The 26,589-nt window shown below is 40.6% G+C and overlaps 1 protein-coding gene and 1 pseudogene across 8 annotated transcripts in view; one reads left to right on the forward strand and one right to left on the reverse strand.

Moving 5' to 3' along the window:
* The window catches only part of FRMD4B (FERM domain containing 4B), a 354,364-nt gene that overhangs the window by 78,411 nt on the left and 249,364 nt on the right, over positions 1-26,589 (reverse strand). For all 8 annotated transcript variants that reach the window (XM_021007524.2, XM_021007518.2, XM_021007519.2 and 5 more), the window contains 2 exons: positions 3,732-3,788; positions 2,677-2,699 (listed from right to left, as the gene is read on the reverse strand). In XM_021007524.2, coding sequence (XP_020863183.1) covers positions 2,677-2,699; positions 3,732-3,788 — 80 coding nt within the window. The remainder of the gene's footprint in view (positions 1-2,676; positions 2,700-3,731; positions 3,789-26,589) is intronic.
* On the forward strand, positions 8,567-19,447 carry LOC110222525 (thiamine pyrophosphokinase 1 pseudogene; annotated as a pseudogene).

A 26,589-nucleotide genomic window follows, 5' to 3' on the forward strand; every position in this document is an offset into this window, starting at 1 on the left:
TCAAAGACAGAAAGAATATAGTTACATAGAGGCTAAAGTGAACCAGGCAACAATAAAAACATTTTTTAATTACTGGCTTTTTTTTTGCCTTTGTCCCCCTTTCGTTCATACAATAAAAGCATTTATTAAGCACCCGAAGATTTGCACAGGACCATGGAAATCTTTTCCCACGCTGATGCATCAACCTTCAAGAACTAGAATTACTGTTTGAAATCATTTTGCATTTTTTTTAAATGGAGACAGTCACACTAATTGATTAAGGAGAGGTATGACAAGGTAGCATGTGCCAGCACCAAGGAAAGACAAGAGTTAATAAGGTGCTGAAGGCATGGATTTCTGATTGGAAGCTGACCCAGACAGAACTGAAGGCAAATAAGCCCTTGTCCAAATCCTTAGCTTCCCAGAAACTCAGTCTCCTGGCCTTGGCAGAAAGTCTTTCACCCATTGACCAAATCTGCCACCTCTTAGTTTGAAAATCCTATCTATGGGATTGGAGAAGGGGGAGGGCTGAGATGAAGTGTTGTTTAGTAATCATGACATAGTCAAAAATCTAAAATGGGCATACTTTATTTCATGGAGTCAATGAGCCTTTAAAAAAATTAACTGTATTTCAATATAATTGGTTTCTTTTGGAATCCTAGGTATTTTGTGCCTTTAAAAGCATTGTTCATCTCACAAAAAAGGTTTACTCCAGATCTAGCCCAACCTCAGCATTTTATAGATCAATCAGTGAATAAGAGAATGAAAGAAAAGCCCAGAGGCTAAGTGACCTGTGCAAGGTCACACAACAATAGATAGTCAGGGCTTGAATTTAAGGTGGTCAAGTATTCCTTACTTTCTCCTCACTCTTTCAAAAAGAAACCCCCAAACCAGACCATGTCAAAGTCTGTTCTCAGCTCTATTAAATTAAGTTTAATAAAACCAGTACTAAAGCTTCTGAAATGAAATGTAGGTTCATAGATTTAGACCCACACGCTGGAAGATACCATCCCTATCTTACAACCTTCTCATTTTACATTTGAAGAAACTCAAGCCCAGGGAGGTCCAGTAATTTGCTTGCCACCAATAGTCTACTCAAGTGCTAATATGTGCCAAAAACTAGAGGTACCACGACAAAAATGAGATATGTTCTAAGTGGCAGATATGTACTAAGCTAGTTGTAACTAATAACAAAAATAATGTGTTTCTACCTCACTTTATAATTTGCAAAGCACTTCATGTATGGTATCTCATTTGAACCTCATAACTCTGAGACAGGTGTGATTATAAAAGCCCTTTTACAGATGAGGAAACCAAGGCTGAGAGGTTGCACCAGCTCCAAAGTTTATAAGGCAGGTTTTGAATTCTGCTAGGTGTCGAAGTAGGTACAGCACAGGGCCTGGTGTCAGGAAGATTCATCTTTGTGAGTTCAAATCTGGCCTCAGATACTTACTAGCTGTGTGGCCTTGAGCAAGTCACTTAACTCTGCCTCAGTTTCCTTATCTGTAAAGTGAGCTGGAGAAAGAAATGGCAAACCACTCCAGTGCCTTGCCAGGTAGAGTCAGACATGCCAGAAGGACTGAACAACAAATTTCCTGATTTAAGTCAAGAACTGGACCACCTATTTGTATGTAACTGCAAACCCAATTCTTTTCTACTGCCCCACACTGTTTCCCAAGGACATGGCTGACCTCTTGGAACTTGGAAGCCATTAATTCTGTTATCAGTTACTTGAGTCATCTGAATTTCAAAGTACACTTTTGGGAGGCAGACAAAAATAGTCAGTGTGGAAAGGCTGTGAGTAGTAAAACATTAACGTGTCCTGGGACAATTGCTGAAATTTGTCTCTGGTCAGTGAGAGTTGGTTCTAATTGAAGGGTTTCCCTCCAGGCTCTCAACAGTTTTCCCCTTTCAGCTACTGCTTTAGTAGCTGAAAAGCAGCTCTACAGGTAGAAAATAAATTCCCGGGCTAAACAGAGACTGATTATGCAGCCACAGGCAATGGAGGGCCGGGTCCCTCACAGTCTCTCACCAGGGAACAATACAACTGTCAGGTCAAGTGTATGAAGGGCGAGGCCCCCGCCGGGCAGCTGTGAGAGAAAGCAGCGACAGATCTACTCCCAAGCAGCTGGGGGAACTTTATCTTACAGTGCATACATTAAGACTTCTCAAAGGCTGGATTGTTAAAGGGTTGCCTTTTTTTAAGCCACAGTAGTCCAAGCCCTTCCATTCTGTTTTAGGCTCTACCTAGAAGGACCCTCTGATTGCGATGAACTGCCACCTAGGTTTGAAAAACAACCAGAGCAGCTCAAGCCTTCACAGAACTTCCCACTTCAGTCACAGGAAGCCCAGATTTCTGTCTATTGGAATTCATGAGATTATCCTGTGCCTCTGGTCTACGATGGAAATCTGCCTTCTAACTGATTCTGCTTGTTCATTGCCCACAAGAGAGTCTTCTGCACATTAACTTTTTTTAAAAAATTAAAATTTTTACTGATATCTTTTTTATTTTGCCCTTACCATTATTCCTGATTATAGACAACCCTTCCCAACTCTTCCCTCCCCAGATAGCTTTTTCTAGTTACCAAGAGCAAATATAAAGGTTGGGGATAAACAGTGCAGAAATATATGCAAACTTCCACAAGCAAACCCCTACCTCGGTAAAGTGTAGGTTGGCAAAGAAAAGAGAGACATTACCTGGTATAGTCCCCTTTGGCTTCCTGCAAGGGGGTGGGGAGGTGGGGGGGAAGAGAGAAAACAAAATTAAAATGATTCCTTCTACTTCATATGTTAAGTATAACATCAGATAGATCAGAGTAATAATGCTGGTTATTTCTGCCCATTCTCCCCATCCCCCCACCCCAGGAGTACTACTTTCCATACCCTAACAACACAGCCTCCAGTCCTGAGTTTGTAAAAGGTTAGGACCTGGGGAAGCATGCATGCTTTCGAACAAGAGAGCGTCTTCCGGCTGTACTCCGAGGGAGGAGGATCTGGCACAGAAAGACAGCCAGGTTTTGTTATTGTTAAATGGAGAGACAAGAATTTGTGAAAAAGCACTAATAATTAAGTCTCATTTCTCAAAGCCCCGGTGATTAAATGCATTTGCATGCAAGTGATGGTGGGAACAGACATCACTAGCTCCTGGGATCCAAGCACCAAACACATAGTATGTCTCTAATTCCTAATGCAGCAAGAAAACAGATCTATATTTTAATAGAATCTTCAAGGGTTAAAGAGCAATCGGTTACTCCGACTCAAAAGATCGGCAAAGGTGACTATTTCAATTAACTGTCAGCCCTGTACTTACGAACTAACAACCGTGAAAACCAAAAGCCCAACAAAATTAATTTAGAAGTTCTTTTCCAAGAGTTTGCTTAGTTTTAATTTAGTTCCCCTGGGGAGATTAAGCTTGTACATTTACGTTTGTATTTAAAAGACACACACACACACACACACACACATACACACACAAACACACGACACCCCCACTAGTACCCTGGCAATGCTCAATGCTAAAACCAGGGACCCACACTTTTAATTTGGCAAACTGATCACTAAGATGCTTCATAATAAAGCAAAGGACTCAAAAACCCAACTTTTAGGATATGCTCGATTTCCAGATTGCAAGCAAAAGGCTAAAACTTTATTAATTTCTAAGATTTGCGCAAATTTTAGTTGCAGGAAGCAAGAGTGGAGGGGGCGGGGTAGAGGGACAGGCAAGAGATACCAAGCAAGAGGAAAATTCTTACCTGCAAAATGAGCGCTGCTAACTTGAAGACTGTTTCACTTTCCACCTCGATCTGCCCCTGTTTGCGAAGGAAAGAACATCACAGATCATCCCATCGACCTCTCCTCGGCTACAGCTACTAAGCCGCGCGTCTGAACCCCTGTCACTGTTCAACGCCTCTGGTTTACAATCAGCAGCGGACTATACCATTGCGGTGGGAATGGGGGGGGGAGTGAGAGAAGGGAGGGGAGCCACAGAAACTATCTTGGGATAAATGCTTTACCACAGGGGCCAGAGATTTTAGCAAAAACCAGCGTTGGGAAAATTGATCAGGGAGCTGAATTCTGGAAGAGACAGATCTGGATCTGACGCTTAAAGTCCAGGTCCCCTAAAAGTGAATTATTCCTTTACTCTTATAATTCCCTTTTTTCAAGCCCTGCAGGTTTGGCCAGATTACTTGGCCCTCAACTGTTTCCCCAAGATAGTATTTCTCTCTGCTCTATAGGTTAAATGAGTTCATGAACAATGAAACTGATAGGACTTTTTTTTCCTCCCTGACACCTCTCTAATTGAATTGATCTTTCTAACCTCACAGGTAAAACATACCATGTAGCTTTTATGAATATTATAGCAAAAGCATCCAGCCTACTGATTTTTCTTTGCTATTGGATAGCAATTTGGGGATAGGGCAGTTTGGAGAAATTTAATCTTTAGAGATTATTTTCTCACCCTTTAGCCAGAAAAAGCAAGATGTAACACAAAAAATACATAGTTTGGTTGCTTTAATCGCCTTTATATGATTTACCTATAATGTTGGAAGGTGGGAAGTAGATAAATGAGGGGTGCTGTGGAAAGAGACAGGATTTGGGGGCAGCTAGGTAGAGCAGTAGTTAGAGCACTGGCCCTGGAGTCAGGAGCACCTGAGCTCAAATCTGACCTCAGACACTTGACATAGTAGTGCTGTGTGACCCTGGGCAAGTCACTTAACCTCATTGCCTAGCCCCCTCCCAAAAAAGTTTTCATTGGTGTCTTGAGTGTTTTACATTATCATAGTTTCCCCAAGTATCCCTCTCCTTCCCCATCTCAGAGAGCCATCCCATAGCATTAAAAAAAAGAAGAAATAGAAGAAGAAAAAAAGCAGCATAACTGATCAATACATTGAAAAACTCTGAAAATATATGCAATGCACAACACTTGTGGACTTCCAACCTCTGGAAGGGGGGGGGAGTAAGACACTCTTAAATGCTTTTTGATTGATTAGAATGTGAACTCCTTGAAAGCAGGGACCCCATTTTTGCTTTTCTTTGAATTCTCTGAGCTGGCACACTGTAAGCACTTAATAAATGTTTATTGACTGACAGCTAATTTCCACTCTGCTGTAGTTTCTTCATCTGTAAAAGGGGGCTGCATTAGATGACCTCTAAGGTTCCTCCCATCTCTAAATCTTTGATCCAATATCCAATCAATATCAAGAAGTATTTCTTTCTTTGTTTTTCTTTTTTTTTTTTGGATTGGCTTAATCCATTTTATTTTTTTTCCAACGTTCATTTTTATAAGATTTTGAGTCCCAAATTTTTCTCCCTCCTTCCCTCCCCTCCCCGAGATAGCAAGCATTCTGATATAGGTTATACATGTACAATCATGTTGAACATATTTCCACATTAGTCATGTTGTGAAAGAAGAATCAAAACAAAAGGGAGAAACCACAAGAAAGAAAAAACAAAAAAGTGACAATAGTATGTTTTAATCTGCATTCAGCCTCCATAGTTCTTTCTCTGGGTGTGGGCAGCATTTTCCCTCATGAGTCTTTTGGAATTGTCTTGGATCATTGTATTGCTGAGAAGGGCTAAGTCTACCAAAGTTGATCCATCTCACAATGTTGCTGTTACTGTGTACAGGGTTCTCCTGGTTCTGCTCACTTCACTCAACATCAGTTCATGCAAGTCTTTCTAAGTTTTTTCTGAAATCCACCTGTTTATCATTTCTTATAGCAAAATAGTGTTCCATTAGATTCATATACCACAACTTGTTTAGCCATTCCCCAATTTATGGGCATCCCTTCAATTTCCAATTCTTTGCCACCACAAAAAGAGTTGCTATAAATATTTTTGTGCATGTGGGGTCCTTTTGCCTTTTTTATGATCTCTTTGGGATACAGACCTAGTAGTGGTATTGCTGGATCAAAGAGTATGCACAGTTTTATAGAATAAAGGGGGAGGCAGCTAGGTGCCACAGTGGATAGAGCACCAGCCTTGAAGTAAGGAAGACCTGGGTTCAAATCCAGCCTCAGACCAAACACTGGACACTTACTAGCTGTGTGACCCTGGGCAAGTCACTTAACCCCAATTGCCTAAAAAAAAAAACCACCCCACTCATTCCTGCCCATCCTACCCAACATTTGTTCAAGTCCTAAACTATGAAGATGTTTATGGGTAGCTAGGTGATGCAATGGATAGAGCACCAGGCTTGAAGTGAGGATGAATTCAAGCCCAGTCTCAGATACTTCCTAGCTGGGTGACCCTTGGCAAGTTACTTAACCCTGTTTGCCTTAGTTTTCTCATCTGTAAAATGAGCTAGAGAAGGAAATGGCAATGGTACCTTTGCCAAAAAAAAAAACCCAAATGAGCTCACAAAGAGTTGGATGTGATTGAAAAGACTGAATAACAACACCAGCACCACACACACACACACCACACACACACACAGAGGTACTCACGAATTTACGAGTATGCATAGGGGTACTTCTACATAAACAGCAAGAATGCTTTATGTCAAACTGCAGTGTTTACAAGGAGGATGTAATGGTTGTTTTGAAAAATTCTGCCCCTTGGTCGATGTTAGACCATGAAATTGAGCCCATGAAAACCAATTCCACATGATATACTCTCCTTGCTTAAGTCGTCAACAATGGCCACCTGAAAGTGGAGTTAGTTAACAGAGGCTCTTGAATTGAGATGCAAAGGTCCTGGGAATGTGTCCTACATCTCAGCTTCCTCCTACCCACCACCTGTTAACTGGAAGCTGGAGATTTTCCTAGAATGATCCCAGATGAAATGGAGGGAAGTGAAGGGATTGAGATAATTGCATCCAGGGATGAGAAACATGTAGTTGAAGGCTAAATCTGCAATTGGCAGGTTGAGAGCAGTACGGCTTAAGGGAAGAGAGGGAGGCAATCCAGAATTTTCAACCAGGATTTGTGAAAGGGCTATTTTTCCTCCCTCCATTAAATCTCCCTTTCATTCATGTTGTTGAAAAAAAAAATCCAGTGTTAGCACTGTGGTGATTATCAATCTTTCCTTTATATCTCAAAATGAAAGCAAATCAATTTTGCCCTGTAGCACAGGGGTGTTGCTTCTGAGGCTTGAGAGGTAACCCAGCTGATATCCCTAAGCATAGAATCTGGCTCTACATTTTTGCTGTTTTCAGGGGATTGTCAGTTCTGCATCTTTGAAATTTCAAGCTCTCCTTGAATCTGTAGAGGGGGGAAAGGAATAAGTATTGATTAAGCATCTATTATGTGCCTGGTACTGTATGAAATACTTTACAAATATTATCTCATTTGATCCTTATGACAACCCAGTGAGGTGGGTGCTTTTATCAGCACCATTTTCCAAATGAGGAAATTGAGGTAAACAGGTTAAATGACTTGGTCAGGATCACACAACTAGTAAGTATCTGAGGTTGGATTTGAATTCAGGTCTTCTTGATTCTGGGGCAGCTGTGTGGTGCATTGGATTGAATACAGGGCCTGAAGTCAGAAAAACTCACCTTCCTGAGTTCAAATTCAGCTTCAAACACTTACTAGCTATGTGACCTTGGACAAGTCACTTAACCCTGCTTGTCTCAGTTTCTCATTTGTAAAATGAGCTGGAGAAGGAAATGGCAAACTGGTCCAGTATCTTTGCCAAGAAAACCTCAAACGGGTTCATGATGAGTCAGACACACCTGAAACAACTGGATGACAATGACTTCTTGACTGGAGGCTCAGTGCTCTATCTACTCTGCCACCTAGCTGCATTGTGCCCAGCCCAGAGATATATAATCAATATTTGCTGAATTGAAGATAAAAAACACTGAGAAATCCAGATTAATTGTGGAAGCTGCAAATGAATCAATCTCATCTTTGCAAAAATTAATGGAGACAAATGAGGGACCAAAGTCAGTCAACATATATTTATACCATATTAGAGCAGGGATTCTTCACCTGTTTTGGGTCATGGGCCTCTTTAGCAGTGCAGTGGAGATTATAGATTCCCTTCTCAGAATAATGTTTTTACATTATTTTGTATTACAAAGGAAACCAATTTTAATGGAATGCAGTTATTAAAATATATTATTTTTTAAAAAAAACCACTAAGTTTATGGACCCAAGTTAAGAACTCCTGGACTAGAGAATGAAGCCTATCCCTGGGCCTAAGCCAATTTTAGATTTCTGACTGGTAACTTATTTTGAGTGACTGACTGACTTTGGGAGAGTTATTTTTTCCTTTGTGTGTCTTCATTAGACCATCTTAAACAGAGAATAATAATAGTGACCATTCCACAGAATGTGGTGAAATTTAATTAAGACTTAGACTGTGGGAAACTTAATGAAGACCTATAAAGAACTGGAGAATTTCATGGATTAAGTACAAAGGGCTACTGAAGTTATGTGAGCCATAGTAGGGCTTACTGCCAGCCATGTCAACACCAGTAACCTTAGAACAAGCTTACACCTGGTTACTACAACTGAGAGAAAGAGATGTCCCCAAACTGCAGAGGTAATGGGATCCTTCAACATGACTCCAAGACTGCCAAGAGTAGACAAAGAGAACTCAAGAAGTGAGTCAGATGATGTGGCCCAATGCACAGGAATAAATGGGAACCATATTCCCTGTGAGAACAGAGTACAGGGAGCGGAGTTTGGCTGCCTTAATTCAGAGGATCGTAAGTTTAGAGCAAGAATGATTATGGAATTTATCAACTCTCAGGGTCATGGGTCTGAGTCCAATGATGGTCACGTAGCTATTGTTTTTGGCCTCTTGGTCTTTTGAAACAAACCAGGCTCATGGTCTGGTCCCCAAGTGTGGGGTCTCTTGCCAGGACCATAGACAGACCATCTAACCATCTGTGAAAAATATTGCAGATGTAGTCTACTGGTCACAAGAGTACAGACAAGAAATGAGTGGCAGTGTGGTAGAGTAGATAAAGTGCTTGGGTCCAGGAGATTTGAGTTCAAATCCTGCAACAGACTGCATTTGCTGCATGACTTAACCTTGGTGTGTGTCAGTCTCCAGATCTTTGCACTGACTGTCCCCCATGCTTAAAATGCACTTCGGCTCCTCTCCTGGATAGGGATAAGGGGGACACTGGATCTGTGATTTCACTGGGGTAGAGAATTCCCAGGCAAGGAAATTCCCTCTCCCAATGACCTTCAGCACATTCTCAGCTACTTCAAAGTCTTAGAGACTGCCTAAAGTGATTTACCAAGGGTCACAGAGCCCAAGGTCCTCTAGTCTTCTCGTTCTAGGGATTTGTTTATAGGAAGTAAATACAAAGGCCAGCCTGGGGTCAGACCCTTGACACTGAAAGTCCATTTAAATTCCATAATCATTCCTGCTCCAAACCTATAAACCTCTCAGGAATTCTAATTTCTAAGGAATTTCTAAATTTCTAAATTCTAAGGAATCCCTAGTTTCCTTCAAAGCTCAGTTTCACCTCTTCTGTTCAGCCTTCCTTAATCCTCCCTAGACTTGTTAATGTCTCCCTCCCTCCTTTCCCTGCCAAATCCCCTAATATTTACTTTGTGTATAGGCATTTTTACACAAGTCGCTTGAGGATGGGGCTGTTTCATTTATCTTTGGGACCTAGCACCATTCCTGGCACATAGTAGGAGCGTAATAAAAGCTTGTTGATTTGTTAGTGTTCAGTTGTTTTTCAGTCATGCCTGACTCTTCGTGACCCCATTTGGAGTTTTCTTGGCAAAGATCCTGGAGTAGTTTGACATTTCTTTCTCCAGATCATTTTTACAGATGAGGAAACTGAGGCAAACAGGGTTAAGTGACTTGCCCAGAGTCACCCATTTAAGTAAATGTCTGAGGCCAGATTTGAACTCAGGCAAATGAGTCTTCCTGACTCCAGGCCTGGGACTGTAACCACTGGGCAACCCAGCTGCTTTTGCAAATCTTAAAATGCTTTCATTCCCCTTCCTTCCCTCCTCCCCTTCTTCATAGAATGGGGAACACTTGAGTGGAAACTCCCTCCATCCAGACATTTGTCATCATTTTTCTAATCTTCGAGAGCTGTCTAGGGACAATGAGAGGCCATGTGACTTTGCCCATGGTTAGTATGTATCAGGTGAGGCTTGAATTTTGGGCTTCTGGCTCTAAGGCCAATCCTCTATCTGTCATGCCTCTAAACCTTTTAGAGCGCTAGATAAATGGCAGCTAGTATTATGACTCTATTACTAATACTACATATCAATACCTATGTAATAACATAATTACTAATCTCTACTGAACTACTACTACTAATTCTAAAAAGAACAAATATACAAATTGATGTAAAATCATCCTCACTAGATGAATACATCTAAGCATCTATGGGAAATATCATAGTGAAGTAGAAAGTGAGTCCTAGATTTGGGGGCCCAAGGACCTGGATTTGAATCCCAGTTCTGGAACTGAGTGCTGGTATGATCTAGGGCAGTTTCATATTGATGTCCAGAGAGGCTGCTTCCCAGTAGTGGGTACCTCATGTCTTTTAACCTATATGAAGGGCAGAATTTTTATAAGGAAAATGACCAAAAGAAAGGCATCTAGGTAGTGAAGCGGGTAGAGTGCTGGGCCTGGAGTTAGGAAGTCTCCCCTTCCTGAGTTCAAATCTGACCTCAGACACTTACTATGTGACCCTGGGCAAGTCACTTAATCCTATTTGCCTCAGTTTCCTTATCTGTAAAATAAGCTGCAGAAAAAAATGGCAAACTACTCTAGTATCTTTTTTTTTAAAGCTAGGCAATGGGGTTAAGTGACTTGCCCAGGGTCACACAGCTAGTTAAGTGTCAAGTGTCTGAGTCTGCATTTGAACTCAGGTCCTCCTGACTCTAGGGTTGGTGCTCTATCCATTGCACCACCTAGTTGCCCCTCATTCTAGTATCTTTGCCAAGAAAATCCCAAATGGGGTCATGAAGACATGACTGAAATGACTGAACATCCACAAAAGACCAAGTCTTCTTTTATAGAGTATCCTATGAAAATCTTATTTATGCTCTAGCTTATTTATGTCAACACAGGTCACTCTGTTGCTGAGCTTTGCATTGGTTACAATGGGTCTTGTAAAAGGCTACAGAGGTTCCAGACCCAAATCTGCCGTTAATTAACTGGTTGACCATGGAAAAGTCTGTGGGCAAAAACATTGATTTAAAGTGCTATTTGTAAGACACCAACATTGGATTTCATTTAAATGTATCTGTAAAAAAATTAGGCTCTGCATTACATGACATAAAATGAAATCGTATTAAATTTAAACATTTTTTGCACAAACAAATCTAAGGCAATCAAGATTAGAAGGAAAGTAAAAGCTGGGAAACAACCTATAGCAAGCATCTCTAATAAAGGCCTCATTTCTCAAATATGTAGAGGACTGAGTCAAATTCATGAGCGTACAAGTCATTCCCCAATTGATAAATGGTCCAAGGATATGAACAGGCAGTATTTGGATTAAGAAATTAATGCTATCTATAATCATATGAAAAAAATGCTCTAAATCACTATTGATTAGAGAAATGCAAATTAAAACAATTCTGAGGTACCACATCACACCTGTCAGATTGGATTTATGACAGAAAAGGAAAATGATAAATATTGTAGAGGGTGTGGGAAAATTGGGACACCAATGCACTGTTGGTGGAATTGTGAACTGATGCAACCATTCTGGAGAGCAATTTGGAACTATGTCCAAAGGGCTATAAAACTGTGCATACCCTTTGATCTAGCAATATCACTACTAGGTCTGTATCTTAAAGAGCTTTTAAAAAGGGTGGGGGAAGGAACTATTTGTACAATTTTTTTTATAGCAGCTCTTTTTGTGGTAGCAAAGAATTAGAAACAAGTCATGGTATATGATAGTAATGGAATACTATTGCGCTATAAGAAATAAAGAGCAGGCTGATTCCAGAAAAACCTGTAAAGACTTATTTGAACTGATGCAAAATGAATAGAACCAGGAAAACATCATAAACAATACTGCATGACATTCAACTATGAATGACTTAGCTCTTCTCAGCAATACAATGATCCAAGACAATCCCAAAGGACTCATGACAAAAAATGATGTCCACATTCAGAGAAAGAACTGATGGAGCCTGGATGCAGATTGGAAGCATACAATTTTTTACTTTATTTTTTAGCAGTCTTTTTTTTCTCTTTTGGTTTGTTTCTCCTTTCACAATATGACTAATATGTAAATATGTTTTTTGTGATTGCACATATATAAACTATATGAAATTGCTTACTGTTTTAGGGAGGAGAAAAAGGAGAGCAGGAGAGAGAAAATTTGGAACTCAAACTTTAAAAAAATTGAATGTTAAAAATTGTCTTTATATGTAACTGGAAAAAATAAAATATTATTTTTTAAATTAAGCTCTGACATAGGCTGGGATTTTAAATTAACTCCAAGTCCCTTTAAAGGAGAACTGGATACAAAAGAAAAACAACTGAGGGTCTGAGTCAATGATGCCCATTCTTTGGAGACCAAGTTATTGAAGGAGGGAATATACTAGCTCAGACAGTAGCTCTCATGGAAACTGCCCATTGGCAAAAGACAGTCACAGGATTCCTGATGTTGGCACGCAGACTCAAAACAATTAATTTTTTTTTCTCATGTTGGAAAAAGAAAACTGGTTAAGTAATTGTCAGAGAAGCTGTAAGCAGGAAGCTATATCACCTCTATTCTAGAGAGAGAAACTTGGGGGCAAGTTAAGAGTAAGAGCTTTTGATGTAGAGCTTCTCTGAAGTTTAGGTAGCCACAGACTAGCCTTGAGGTGGGGCTATCACCAAGAGAGGGGTCATTCAGGGTAAAATAAATTTACTCCATGCTTTGCGTATACACATTGTAACTAATGGCAGCTAATACCCTTCAGAACACACACCAAGATTGTGAAACATCGTTGCCATTTCTAGTAAGATTAACTTTCTCCACACTCCCTCAACAGGATGCACAATTTGAAAGATGCTCCATGGTAGAGCATCCTGCTTGGAAGAATTCCAAGGTTGAGTAAATTCACAGGCTCAGGTCAAGAACTGATCTTCCTAAAGTGCAGTTCTGACAATGGCACTGCCCTCTGTCTCTCTCTTCCCCCCCACCCCTTCAATAAACTCTTGGTGGCTCCCTATTATCTCCAGGATCAAATATAAAATGATCTTATATATACAAATATCTATATTTAAATAAAAAAATATAGCTTACAAATACAAATGTATATTTGAATATAAAATATATTTTATAGTTATATATTCAAATATAAAATGTATTTTATAAATATAAATAGTTACATATTTGAATATAAAATATATTTTATAAATGCAAGTATTTATATATTTTAATAAAAATATAAAATCTATATGGCCTTTAAGTCATTTCATAATTTGGCCCCTTTCCAGTCTTCTTTTACCTGATTCCCATCCACATACTCTGAGATCTAGTGACACTGACCTCCTTGTTCCTTGCACAAGACACTGCGTTTCCCAACTCTGCCATTTTCACTGTCTGGCCCCCTGTTTGCAATACTCTCCCTTCTCTTCTCTACCTGTAGACTCCACTTACTGAAGGAAACCTTTCCTATTATTCCTTAATCCTAGTGCCTTCCCTTAGAGCTTGTCTCCATTTTACCTCGTAAATATCTGCTCTGTACATAGTTGTTTGCATGTGTCTCACGCTTGAGAGCAGGGATGGTTTGGGGTTGTTTTTCTTTCTTGTATCCCCAGCACTTAGTAGAGTGTCTGGTACAGAACAGGTGCTTTAAAAAATGCTTGTTGATTTGACATAACTAGATTACTATGTGCCAGGCACATGGCTACCACAGCCATGGCTGGGGAATACAAGAATGACAAAAACAGTCCATGCCCTCCAGAATTTTACAGTCTCTGAATCCCCTCCCCACTGAAATCCTAAGGTCCCAAGTCCAAAAAATCCTCTCTAGTGTGGTATATTTTTAGTTTTCTCTTTATTCTGTGTAGACCCAGGAATGGTGAGCCTGTTCTAATCCCCACAGCTATATTATGAAGAGTTTCCTCTACCCTGCTAGCAACATCTAAATGCCTTTCATCATACTGACATTCTTAGGTCAATACATCTTCAAAGCTAGGGAGTGAATAGGAGAGTGGCCTGAAAATGAGAGGTGTGGTGATCTATGGCCAGATGCAAGATGCCAAAGACAGGCTGGGAAGCTTAAAGAGGTCAGGCTTCACTTCTCTGCACTAGAGTTCCAGGGCACCCACATCTGGCAAACCCAGCAAGGAGACAATTGGACCACAGATGAATAACCATTATTAAACAAACACCCCGGCCCTGCTCTGAACTTCTGCATTTACCCAGGGCCCATTATGAGATTACATACACAGTAGACATTAATTACAGCTCTCTAATTGCTTAAATGCTTCTGGCAATGGTGCAGAATTGCAATTTGATTTTGTAGCAGGAAAAGGTTCTAGGGGGAAACAAGCCTTTAAAAAAGTGGGGGATCAGTAAAGAGGGGAAGACACAAGATGTTCACAAGAAAATAAGGGACTGCAACCACAAAAAGGGAGAGGTTGGAGAGAGAAAGAAGCAGATGGTCAACCCAGCCAAGCTGGTCAGCAACGGTAGGCCTTTGTAACTGTGCATCTAATTAAACACATTTCCATTTTTCTGATCCTGGAGGGGGCAAATGCACAACACTACGCTCTGTGTTCATTCCCATGTGAGTGTGAGGTTCTAAATTGGGCTCCCATTTTAATATAGTGACATTATCACTCCATCTCAAAAGATTGATTGGATCTGTATCCTATTTCAGTACTTGGAGTTCCATGCTGTATTACCTTTTAGTAACACTAATCATAGCTCATGTTTACACAGCAATTTTAAAGTTTACAAAGCACTTCATCCTATTTGATTCTTAACAGCCACCCTTTGAGGTGGCTGGCATTATCATCAACTCTGTTTTACAGATGGCTAAATGGAGAAGCAGAGAGATTACGTGATTCACTCGTGGTTACATAGCTAGTAAGTGTCTGATCTGGGAACTGAATCCAAGCCCACTGGATTCCAAAAAGAATCTTTGACACCAGTGGTGTCAAACTCAGATAGAAAAGGGGCCACTAAACCATATATAAGGACTGCTGTGGGCCACATATTGACTTAGAAGATGATATATTAACATTATCTATATTCTATTGTATTTTTATTTATTTTGTTAAATACTCCCCAATTACATTTTAATCAGGTTCAAGCAGTGCTCAGGAGTGTTGCCAGCAATTTTACTACAGGTTTGACACCTTTCCACCATACCTTGATACACACCTCTCTTTTAATAATAGCTATATATAGCCATCTACTATGTCTCAGGCTCTATGCTGAGCGCTTTACAAAAATTATCTTATTTGATCCTCACAACAAATCTGGGAGGTAGGGGTTATTGATTCCCATTTTACTGTTGAAGAAATTGTGACAGATACGTAACTTCTCTCTTGAAATTTACCAATGACCTTGTAATTGCCAAGTCTTATGGTATTTTATTCTTAACCTTGGGTTTGTGATTTTTTTCTTTACTATTTTGACAGTTATTTAAATCCAATTGGTTTTCTTTGTAATCTTAAATATTTTGTACATTTAAAAATATTATTCTAAGAAGGGGCTCATAGGCTTCACCAGACTGCCAAATATATCCCTGTCACAAAAAAAGGCTAAGAACCCCTATTCTAGGCCCATCTGCTCCATCTGACACTGTTGGCCACCTTCTCTTTGATACCATCTCCTGTCTGATTTGTCTTCTTCCAAGGCTCCTTTGCTAGCTCAGCATCTCAGTCATGTCCCCTAATTGTGGGTGTTCTCCAAGGGTTCGTCTCCTCTCCTCTCTGCTCCCCTCCTCTCCTTTCCTCCTTTTTTTCTCCACACTTTCTTTCTTGGGCTCTCATGTGTCTTATTGTCATTTTTACACAGATGATTCACAGACCAATATATTCAGGCGCCATCTTTCCTAAGCTTGAATCCTGCACACTAATTGACCACTGGACATTTGATGGATGTCCCAAAGACATTATTATCCCTCAGCCTTGAAACTCTTTCCATTTCTTTAAAATTAGTTCTTACCATGTGACTCCTCTCCTCAATAAAATTCTGTGACTCTATTGACTCTAGGGAAAAAAAATAAACTCCTCTATTTGGATCTCAACCTGATCCTAATCTACCTTTCCAGCCTCATTGGACAGTACTCCCTCATCGGGCAATACAGTCAAATGGGTCTCTTCTACCTTCCTAGAACAGGGCACTCCATCCTGTCTCCATGACTGTGTACCAGCCACCCTCAATGCCTGGCATGGCTGCCTCCCAGAATCCCTCTCTTTTTCTTCACGAGGAAGCTCAAGCACTTTCCTGACCCTCGGTACTTCTAGTGCCCTCCCTACCAACCCTCAAATCGAGCCTGGCACATTGTAGCTACTTACTAAATGCTAGCTGATTGAAGCTATCATGAGCTCTTAGATACTATGTATCTCCTGACATTTAGATAGCCTTTATCAGAAACTCTCCTTTTTTTTTTTAACAATTAATAAGCATTTATTAAATGTCTACTATGTGTCAGGCACTGTGCTAAGTGCTAGAGATACAAAAAGAGACAAAAGACAGTCCCTGTCCTCAAGAAGATTACAATCAATTTTCCTAAAGAACCAGCCTTATTCCTTTCAGGAACAGGAAAGGTGAGCTGAATGGAGAGCTTACTACCTAGCTATAGTAGCTTCCATTTGCAGCTGTTTTAGCCTCCCATTAGAAAGTACAGAAATTGATGATTTTATCCCTGGAGGACATCTTGTCAGCACTAGTGACGTGATTTGGGGTGCTGGGAGCACAGAAATGCAAAGCTAGTATGGGGGGGGTTGTCTACCTCCAAAGAATTCGACCACTCATGCCTTCTTTAAGTCAGAGTAGGGAGGTTTTATTATACTCCTAGTAAATCTTTGAATTTGATGAAGATGGAACTTTTAGGGGCACCCCTGTCAGATGGATGGTGAAGGTAGTTCCCACAACAGCAGTTCTCAACAGTGGCTTCTAAACAGTGAGAAACCAATTGATTTCAATATTCTAGTGATGGGGCTGATGGGACCCAGACCCCTGAAAGAAAAAGACCATGTCTTTGAACACAACTCAGCCCCTGAGTTTCCCACAACTTTCCCACACATTTCAGCAGCTCAGGTCACTGGCCCATTCCAGCCTGCCTAGGTACTCAATAATCCTTTTAACTGTCCTTTCACTGTGGCCCTCCAACCCAGCCCAAACCACTTAATTCTTTTTCCGTTTTCTGTGCCTGGTTTACCCCAGGCTACTTGCCACTCCTTAATCCCACCCATATCCTTTCACTGTCCTTTCTGGGACATCATTCTCACCCCCACAAGTTAACTAGAAACTCTGCCCACTTCTATTGTCATTACAATAAACCTTGTCACATTCCAAGGGGAAGACCCTGTACCCTGCCTTTGCAGGGTTCCCAGCAACCCCAAACCACATCACATCCATGTGGGTGACAATCCATCTATGATCAGAGCCATAGGATCCCAGATTTAATGCTGAGAAGAAACTCTGAGGTCTTCTAATTCAATTCTCTCATTTGACACATCAGAAAACTGAGGTCCAGGGCTTAAGCAACTTGGTCAACATCACAAAGGTCATAAGTGGTAGAACAAGGATTTGAAGTCAAGTCTTCTATCTTCAAATTCACCTAAGTGGCACAGTGGATAGACTACTAGTCCTGGAGTCAGGAAGACATGAGTTCAAATCCAGCTTCTAAGATTTACTAGCTGTATGACCTAGAGCAAATCACTTAACCGCTACCTGCCTCAATTTCCTCTTCTGTAAAATGGGGTTACTAATAGCACCTGTGTTGTAATGATCAAGGAGATAAAATTTCTAAGTGCAAAAAAAGTTGCTTAGCACAGTGCCTGGCACATAATAGATACTGAATAAATGTTTGTTCTCTTTCACCCCACTTTCCATTGCTTCACACTAGAGGAACATAAGAGGTTAACAGACTTATCCAGGGTCAACCTAGGCTTTCCTGACTCTAAGCCCAGCGCTGGGTCCACTAAGTCAAACTGCCTCTGGAAGTTGGAATGACTATGAAATGAGGCCCTCTGTATAGCAATGTTGCTATAATACATCAGTGAGACATGGAACCAAAAGGTCTCAGAAGAATTAAAAATGAAGATTAAAGCTTTTCCTCCCCATGCAGGGTGGGGGAGGGTGGAACAAGGAGTCCCTAAGAGGTCCCGCCCAGGGGGCAGGGCCTTTGCTTCTCCTCCTCTCTCCTCCCACCTCGCAGCTTTATAACAGGGAGACTGTGGAGGCTTCGAAGATTGCCTTTGTTCGGGGCTACTTAGTTTCGCTCTCTGCCTCTCCTGGCTGATGGCTCTCTGAGCAGCTGTGCAGAAGCTAATAGTCTGACGTGGAGAACATTCTTACCCCACTAGAATGCCTGCTTCCCACTGAGAATTTGAAGTATTGCTTACTGAGCCTCAATCAGCCTTTGCAGGAAGTCATTTTCATCATCTGTGGAGCAAAGCTCTTCTAAAAGCCTGTGCTGATGGAGGTGCTAACCACTTGTATCACCTCACTGAAGGAGAGGAGAGCTTCTTACCTGAGTACATCAGTGGAGATTTTGATTCTATTAGACCTGAAGTCAAAGAGTATTACAAAATCAAGGGATGTGAACTTGTCTCAACTCCTGATCAAGACTTCACTGATTTTACTAAACGTCTTCAAGTGCTCCAGAAGAAGATAGTGGAAAAGGACCTCCAAGCTGACCTGATGTGACTCTTGGTGGACTCACAGAACGCTTTGACCAGATCATGGCTTCTGTGGAGACCCTTTTTCATGCAACTGCCATCACTCCAGTGCCTGTCATCATCATACAAGCTGATTCTCTCATTTGTCTGCTTCAACCAGGAAAGCACAAACTGCATGTAGACACAGGATTTGAAGGTGATTGGTGTGGCCTCATTCCTGTTGGACACCCTTGTAAGCAAGTCACCACAACAGGTCTAAAATGGAACCTCACCAATGGTGTGCTCATGTTTGGAACCCCTACTCAGCACTTCAAATACCTATGATGGCTCTGGAGTTGTGACTGTGGAAACAGATCATCCACTGGTCTGGACCATGGGCATCAAAGATGAATCCAGAAAATGGCGCTTCAAAATCCACCCTGCCTTACTCTGCTTATGACTGCAAAACATCTGGATTAGAATGGTAATATAAGCCATGAAGGGGAAGGGGGCTAGTTTTTTATTTTTTAATAATTGTTTTGTGCAATTTAGGATATATAACATTTTAAAGGACAGATTCTAATTTTTTTTTAAATGAAGGGAAAATTAATGGCTAATGTTATCAAAATCAATTTATTAAACAATTTGAATCAGCCCTTTCTAAATATTCACCAAGCCACCTTCTTATCTTCCCAACAATCCTCCCTTTGAAGCTCCTAATAAGTTCCTCAGGAAATTTTCAGGTCCTCCCTATAAGCCTCCACCAAAAAACATTACTATTGTCTGCTGTGCACTTATTGGACTAAGATGCAGGATCTTGAATTTTGTAATTTACTCTATGCTTCTTGCAAAAACCTATTTTATTCTCAAAATCAATGATAAGTACTCATTACCATCATTACCATCCTCATTACTAGCCATGAAAATGGGGCAAAATTTAATGACCTAAATATTAAATCAGAATGGTCAGCTAGGCGCACATAGTGTCTGGCCTAGCATCAGTAAGACATCTTCCCTGAGTTCAAATCTGGCTGCAGACACTAACTAGCTGTGTGACCCTGGGCAAGTCACTCAATACTGTTTACCTCAGTTTCCTCATCTGTAAAATGAGCTGGAGAAGGAAATGGCAAACCACTCTAGTATCTTTGCTAAGGAAACCTCAGACCGGGTCAGAGTCAGCCATAACTGACAACTGAAAATTAAATCAGAATTAATTCTCCAAATCATTGGCGAGAAGACAAGAGTATTAGGAAATGTTGCCAAAGAAATTTTAGTAGGGAATGATCCTACTGACTTTGATCATTCCTTGCCCAAATCCACCTTTTTAACCTATGGATATCCATTGCCCTATTAGGGTTTTTGCTCAAGAGATTCAAATCACAGTATCTATTTTGACAGACTCTGCATAGGAAAAATGAATGGGAACAAAAAAGGTGTGTGTGGCAGGGGAGAGAATGGGAGAAGGAACTTCTTGGTCACCCTTCTAACCCTAAGGAACAATTCTGGCCCATAATGAAAAACTGTCCAATTTCCAAGGAGCTAAGTTCAACAATCTCTTAAGGAATATTGGAGCAAATACAGGCCATGATCCCTTTGTCACTGACACCCATCTCAGATCACATGCCTGGGGGACTGGAGAGTTAAAGTTTCTTCTGTAAGCAGACCATACTTATTTTTTTTTTTATCATCCACAGCCATCACCATAGCATTGACACGCAAACAACAATTTTAAGCAAAACTGCTCCACTCATTTTGTGGTGGGAATACATAGTCCCTTAATTTTTCTAAGAAAAGGACCATCAGCTTTCTGCTGTAGGTGCTAATACTCGACCTCTTTCAGTTCAGGAGGGACAATGGCAAAAGCAGTGGGTCTGCCTACTGGAGAATCTGACAAGAGCCTCATGAAAACCAGCATGCAATTTTGCCCTCAAAATCAATAAAGATGATTTTCAAAAATGTTTTATGCAATGTGATTTACTGCTGAATGATAATGTCAGATAAAAAAAAGAATATTAAAGAGAAGGCAATGGAGACATTCCTGGTGGGTGTGAATGGGCTGCAACATATAACCAGTGAAGAACTCCAAAGAACAGGAGTGGACAATATCAAGTTTTGGTGGAATGATAAGGTCATAAATCAGACTGTAAGGAGTCAAAAAGAGATTGAGAGAAGGTGGGGGCACTTATTGTAGATGGGCTTTTTAAGGATTTCAAGAGTTTCAGGATTAGAATAATATAAATTTGTCTTTGGAGTCCCTTTGCTATATACCTCTTCAGAAAGGCAAGATTTTAATCCCAAGGGGTATCAATATTTGCCCCACTACTCAATGTACTAAGGAATTTAATTTGTAAAACCAGTTGAGAAAATATTTTGTAGAGCCATGTTATCCAAGTCCATTGATTTCTAAGTCGCTGAGATTTAGGGTTTTGTATATCCAGATAAAGGTGGGGGCTGGGTCCCTGCTCTCTCTCTCCAAATGTTTACTACAGTGACTTTGATAAGAAGCTGGTGTGGTGTAGTCCAAAGAATGCTTGGGGGACCTGTGCTGGACTCCTGACTCTGTGTGACCTGGGGCAAGTTGCTTCACTTCACTGATGCTCAGTTTCCTCATCTATAAAATGGGTATAATATTTGCACTACTTCCTTCTAAACCCTTAAAACACTGTAGATGGGTGTTACTGTTCTTACTACGGGCTAGTTCCAGAGTTCATTCTCTCAGACCATTAGTGTTTGAGATGATGACAGTGAAATAATACCATTTGGTTTGAGGAAGCAGATTTGCCATGGGCTATTCCACATCTAGTAGATTTCCCTTTACTTGTCCATCATCTTGGGTTTCAACGATTCCCAATGAAGTAGTGAGCCTTTGGATAACTATATTGTGACCAGTGCCAGTGTGCATTGACATTGTCTTTATTTACCAGGGACTTCGTATAAGTGATTATATTTCTGGGTGCCTCAATTTCTAAAATGGGGAGAAACCTAACATTCTGTTATGTACTTTCCAGTAGTATATGGTGGGTCCAATGGAGATCTTACATGGGACAGTTTCTAGATACATTGGAATAAAAGTGCTGTGTAATAATATATATGACCCTCAGTTTCTTCATCTGTAAAATGGGGATAATACTAGCACCTTTCTCCCAAGATTGCTGTGAGGACCAAATATGATATTTGTAAACCTTAAAGCCCTATATAAATGCTGGCTATTATTAGGAAAAGGGAAGGAAATAATTAAGCATTTATATAGCAACTAAGCTATAGGTATATGCTTAGGCTCTGCACTAAGCACTTTTTTTTTTTTAAAGAAATACTATCTCATTTGATCCTCACAACAATCCTGTGAGGTAGATACTATTCTTATTTTACAACTAAGGAAACTGAAGCGAACATAGGTGAAGTGATTTGCCCAGTGTTGCATAGCTAGTACGTGTCTGAAGCTGGATTCGAACTCAGTCTTTCTTGACTCAAGGCCCTGCCCTCTACCTACTGCGCCACCAGCTGCCTCTATTATCACCATCCTCACTATATTATTATAAACCATTTCCTTTGATTTTCCAAGTCGTAGCTCAGGATAGATTGTCTTCAACTTCTGAATGCAAAGAAACTAGGCAGGCTCCAAGACAAGGTAAACTGGTGATTATGAAGCTTTTAAGAGCTCTTTAAAGTGCAGGATATCAGATTTCTTTGTTAGTCCCCAACTGGCCCATAGCCCAGCTTCAGATGAAAACTAGCATTGGGGTCAGTGACTTCACTTAGCAAACACTAGTCTTCTAACTGCCAGTTGTTTTGGCAAAAACCCCTGCTCACGTCTTTTCAGCTAGACCTTGTCGCTCACCAATTCAGGCTTGTGGCCAATGGCTGAAGGTATTGCCATGGCCTTGAAATGCACTGGGGAGAAAGATACATCTTCCTCAAATGATGAGACACAAAACAAAAAGAAACACAACTGCATCACAAAACCTTTGTCAAGTTAACCAAGGGCTAGGTTTACTGACTGTATTTTAGTCTGGAAGCACAGTCCAATCTCTCATTGCTAAATGGCACAGAATATCTCCAGTGCAATAGGCGTGAATGATGTTTAGCTCAATAGAATTTGCTGGCCAGAGAACTAGGCTGTCTTTTTAAGTGGGCCTCGTAAAATAGGGAGAGCAAATTCATGTCTCTCAACATATCAGAAACACAGCCTCCAAGGGACATGGGTTGTTTTTTTTTTTTAAATATAACAAAAGTAGCCCATGGATCTTTATAACTGTTTTGGGAGAAGGTATCTAAACACGTTTCTAGTATTCATGTGATGAGAACATAGAACATAACATTTTAAATCTGAAAGTGAGCTCAGATTTTCTAGCCTAATCTCCACCCCCCTTTTTTCCCCAAATGTTGAGTGACTTAGCTAAGGGCACAGCTGTTCAGTGGTATGCGCACTCCTTCCCCTTCCACAAATAGCCAAGTTTTGGTGATTCAGGGGATAATCAACCAGTCTTTGGATCATCCAAGCCTTTAATGATGGTTCTGCCACTTAGGACCAACGTGTGACCTCGGAAGAAATCACTCTTCTTTGAGCTTCATCTGAAAAGGACTGACTTAGACCAAATCAATCCATAAACATTTATTAAGCATAAGCATGTCTCAGGCACTGTGCTAAGCACAGAGGATACAAAGAGAGTCAAAGGACAGTCCCTGACTCCAAGGGTCATACAATCTAATAACAAGAACAGTCCACATTTATAGAGTACTTAACTATACATGCTGCACATTATTAGCTTATTTGATCCTCACAACAATGCTGGAAGGTAGGTGCTATTTTTATCCTCATTTTATAGAGGAGGAAACTGAGGCAGATAGATATTTTGATTTGCTCAGAGTCACACAACTAATAAGCGTCATGGGCTGGATTTGAACTCGGCTCTTCCTTATTTCAGGTTTTATCCATTGTATCACCTAGCTTCCCCTAGTGGAGGAGCCTGCAACAGATGACCTCTGAGGCTTTTTCTATAAATCTATAGGTTTGGTGATCTTTATTTCTCCTCTATTTCCCCTTTTGTTACCTGTATTTTGGCTAGTAAATATTTTGTTGGAGGTGGGAAGAAAAAAAAGTCGTTTCAACTCAAATTATGCAGAAGCACTACCAATTTGGGCAAGGAGAGGTTAAAATTATGTACTAAAATGAAGCTTCAGGACCATCAGGTGTTTCAAACTTAGCAAACAGTAGAGGAATTAGGGCTACTTTTGTTCCTTTATAAGAATCCAGTCCCCTTTTTGGTAATAGTCATAAAATAAACTGAGACTTCTAAGAGTTTATATTTTTCTGGCCATTATTTAGACAAAGTTGATTGTCAATTTTTAAAATATTTCTTTTTGCAGGACACTTCCAAGCCCAGTTTTATACACTCCGTATGCTTTCTTGTCAGTATTTTATGTTGCAGTTTTTATTCAATGACACATAAAGATGCATTTTCAAGGCCAAAACTCCATTAAGACCAGATTTCTAGGGGAATTCAGGGTCTAAGCAAATTTAATTGATGTAGGTAGGCAACCTATATAAAAAGTAAACCAATCAATTACTCTCAGCTGCAGAGTTTTTAATTAGCTGAATAAGCCAATCTGGAACTCTTTACTTCATTCACATAGACACAGGTTTAGATTGAATACATTTAAGAAAGACACGTCTTGCTATGGCCCAAGGAATTCATCACCTTGTGGCCGTCTTGTTGATGAATCTTTCCAAATTCAGTCAGGCTGGCTCTGGGACAGCAATACCAATCTGCCCCACCATATTGGAAGCCTTTCCAACACAGTAAAACCTACCTGAGCTTATGCTCCATTGAAATAACCTTTGAGAAGTCAAGGTTATGTCCATACCATGATGAGGGAAGATAGTACCAAAAGCCATGTCACAGAGTTCATTCCCTAAAGTGTCACATGAAGGACAACATTCCATGCACTGTCATGCCAATGTGGTGAGAGCTTGTGTGGGGAAGAAAGGCTAGGATGCTTGCTTTGCTGTGTGGGCTGATGAAAGACCATGCCAAACAAGGTTTCTGATCAAGAAATGGAGTAATAAGGTGTGAAACACACACACACACACACACACACACACACACACACACACACCACACCACACCACACACACACCCCCCCAGCTGAATAACGAGAAATCTGTTCCAGTATAATGGAATCATTGATATGTTGATTTACTGCTTCCTTCTTATCATCTCAAAGAACATGAAAACTAGGATTATTAGGTAAGAAAGGGTAGAGTAATTGGATACAGTTGGCTACAATAAAAACATGTGCTTTCCCATCTTGATTTGCTAGCTATTTATACTGAACCTGGAACAAAGTTGCTGCCTAGGAACCCAATCAACAGTTCAGCTCAAGACAAAATGAACATAATGCTTTCTTTAAAAAGTTAAGTGTGTGTACTTTGGTTTAGTTTTGAGGTAAGATGCAGCCCAGCCCAAAGACTGATTGCCACTCCCCCACAAAGTTAACTTTTTATCTTCAATTACGTTTTTCTTTGGCAAAGAAGAAAGCTGACAAAAGTTTTCATTAAAATCAATTTCAATTGTTTGTTGGCAGGCTAGACTGCAGGCAGCTAGGTGATGGAGTAGATAGAGTGCTGGGCCTGGAGTCAGGAAGACTTGAGTTCAAATTCAATCTCAGACACTTACTAGCTGTGTGACCCTGGGCAAGTCACTTAACCCCATTTGCCCCAGTCCCCTCTTCTGTAAAATGAGCTGAAGAAAGAAATGGCAAACCACTCCAGTAACTTTGCCAAGAAAGCCCCAAGTGGAGTCATGAAGAGTTGGCCACGACTGAATGACAAAGAGGTAGAGTGAGGGCCAAGTGGTACAGGAAGGCATATGTGGATCTGTTCACTTAGAGAAAACCACCAAGGGCTCAGCCAGGGTGTTTTCCTGTAATGAAGAACTTAGCCTGCATATTTTTAAGGGGAATCAGTAGCAAACATTATCATAGGGACTCAACAGATCTCAATTCAAATCCCAACGTCCCTGCTTACGATCTGCGTGACTTTGGGCAAATTAATTTGGCCCTCTTTGGGTCTGCTAGGTACAAAATGGGGAGACTGAGGAAGAGACAGACTCCGAACTTTCTTCTAATTCCACCATTCCATGATTCTAGGTTGCCATAAGTCTACAGGGCTCTGAGAGGTTGAGTGCATCCTGGGGTACTCTCTGGCTGTCTTCAGAAATGTTTGCATTAGAAATTGGTGTCAAGTTCCTTGCCAAGAGTAAGAAAATCTCTGCCCCAAAACCTTTCCTTCCCCGCCTTTTCTCCCTGAATATGGGGCCTCCCTCATATACCTGTTAGCTTTTCATGTTTAAATGTGTCTCTTGGTTTCTTTTTTGTTTAGAAGAAAAAATTAGCCCCTTACTAGATATTGTACTTGGTGTGGAAATGCAGTGCTCAAGTAAAGGAACAGAAAGCTGACAGACATTCATTATGTCCAATCCACAAAAGTGTGACCATAAGAACTCCACTAAGATTTTGCACTTATTTACTTTTAAAACAATGTGAAAAGTAAAGAGCAGAATTTATTGGTACTATCCCAAGCTCAGCTCCCCTGGAATGATAAATTAAATACTATTTTAAAGAAGCACTTAGCACAATGCCTGGCACATAGTAGGTACTATTTAAATGCTTATTCCCTTCCCCTTCCCTATGGTCCAAAGATTTTGACATGGGGCATCAGTCATGTGTTCCAGCATTATGTGACCTTCCTAGTCTGTTAATGCTGGAGGAGACTTTAGGCCTCACCCAGGCCCTGCCCCTTGTTAACTGTCATGGCTGTGGCCAACTCTGAGTCTTATCTTTCTCACCTGTAAAACTGTCTATGAATATATTGCATTATCTATGGTTAGAGGG

Source organism: Phascolarctos cinereus, unplaced genomic scaffold (assembly GCF_003287225.1).
Source record: "Phascolarctos cinereus isolate Bilbo 61053 unplaced genomic scaffold, phaCin_HiC Scaffold_4;HRSCAF=312, whole genome shotgun sequence".
Taxonomy (NCBI): domain Eukaryota; kingdom Metazoa; phylum Chordata; class Mammalia; order Diprotodontia; family Phascolarctidae; genus Phascolarctos; species Phascolarctos cinereus.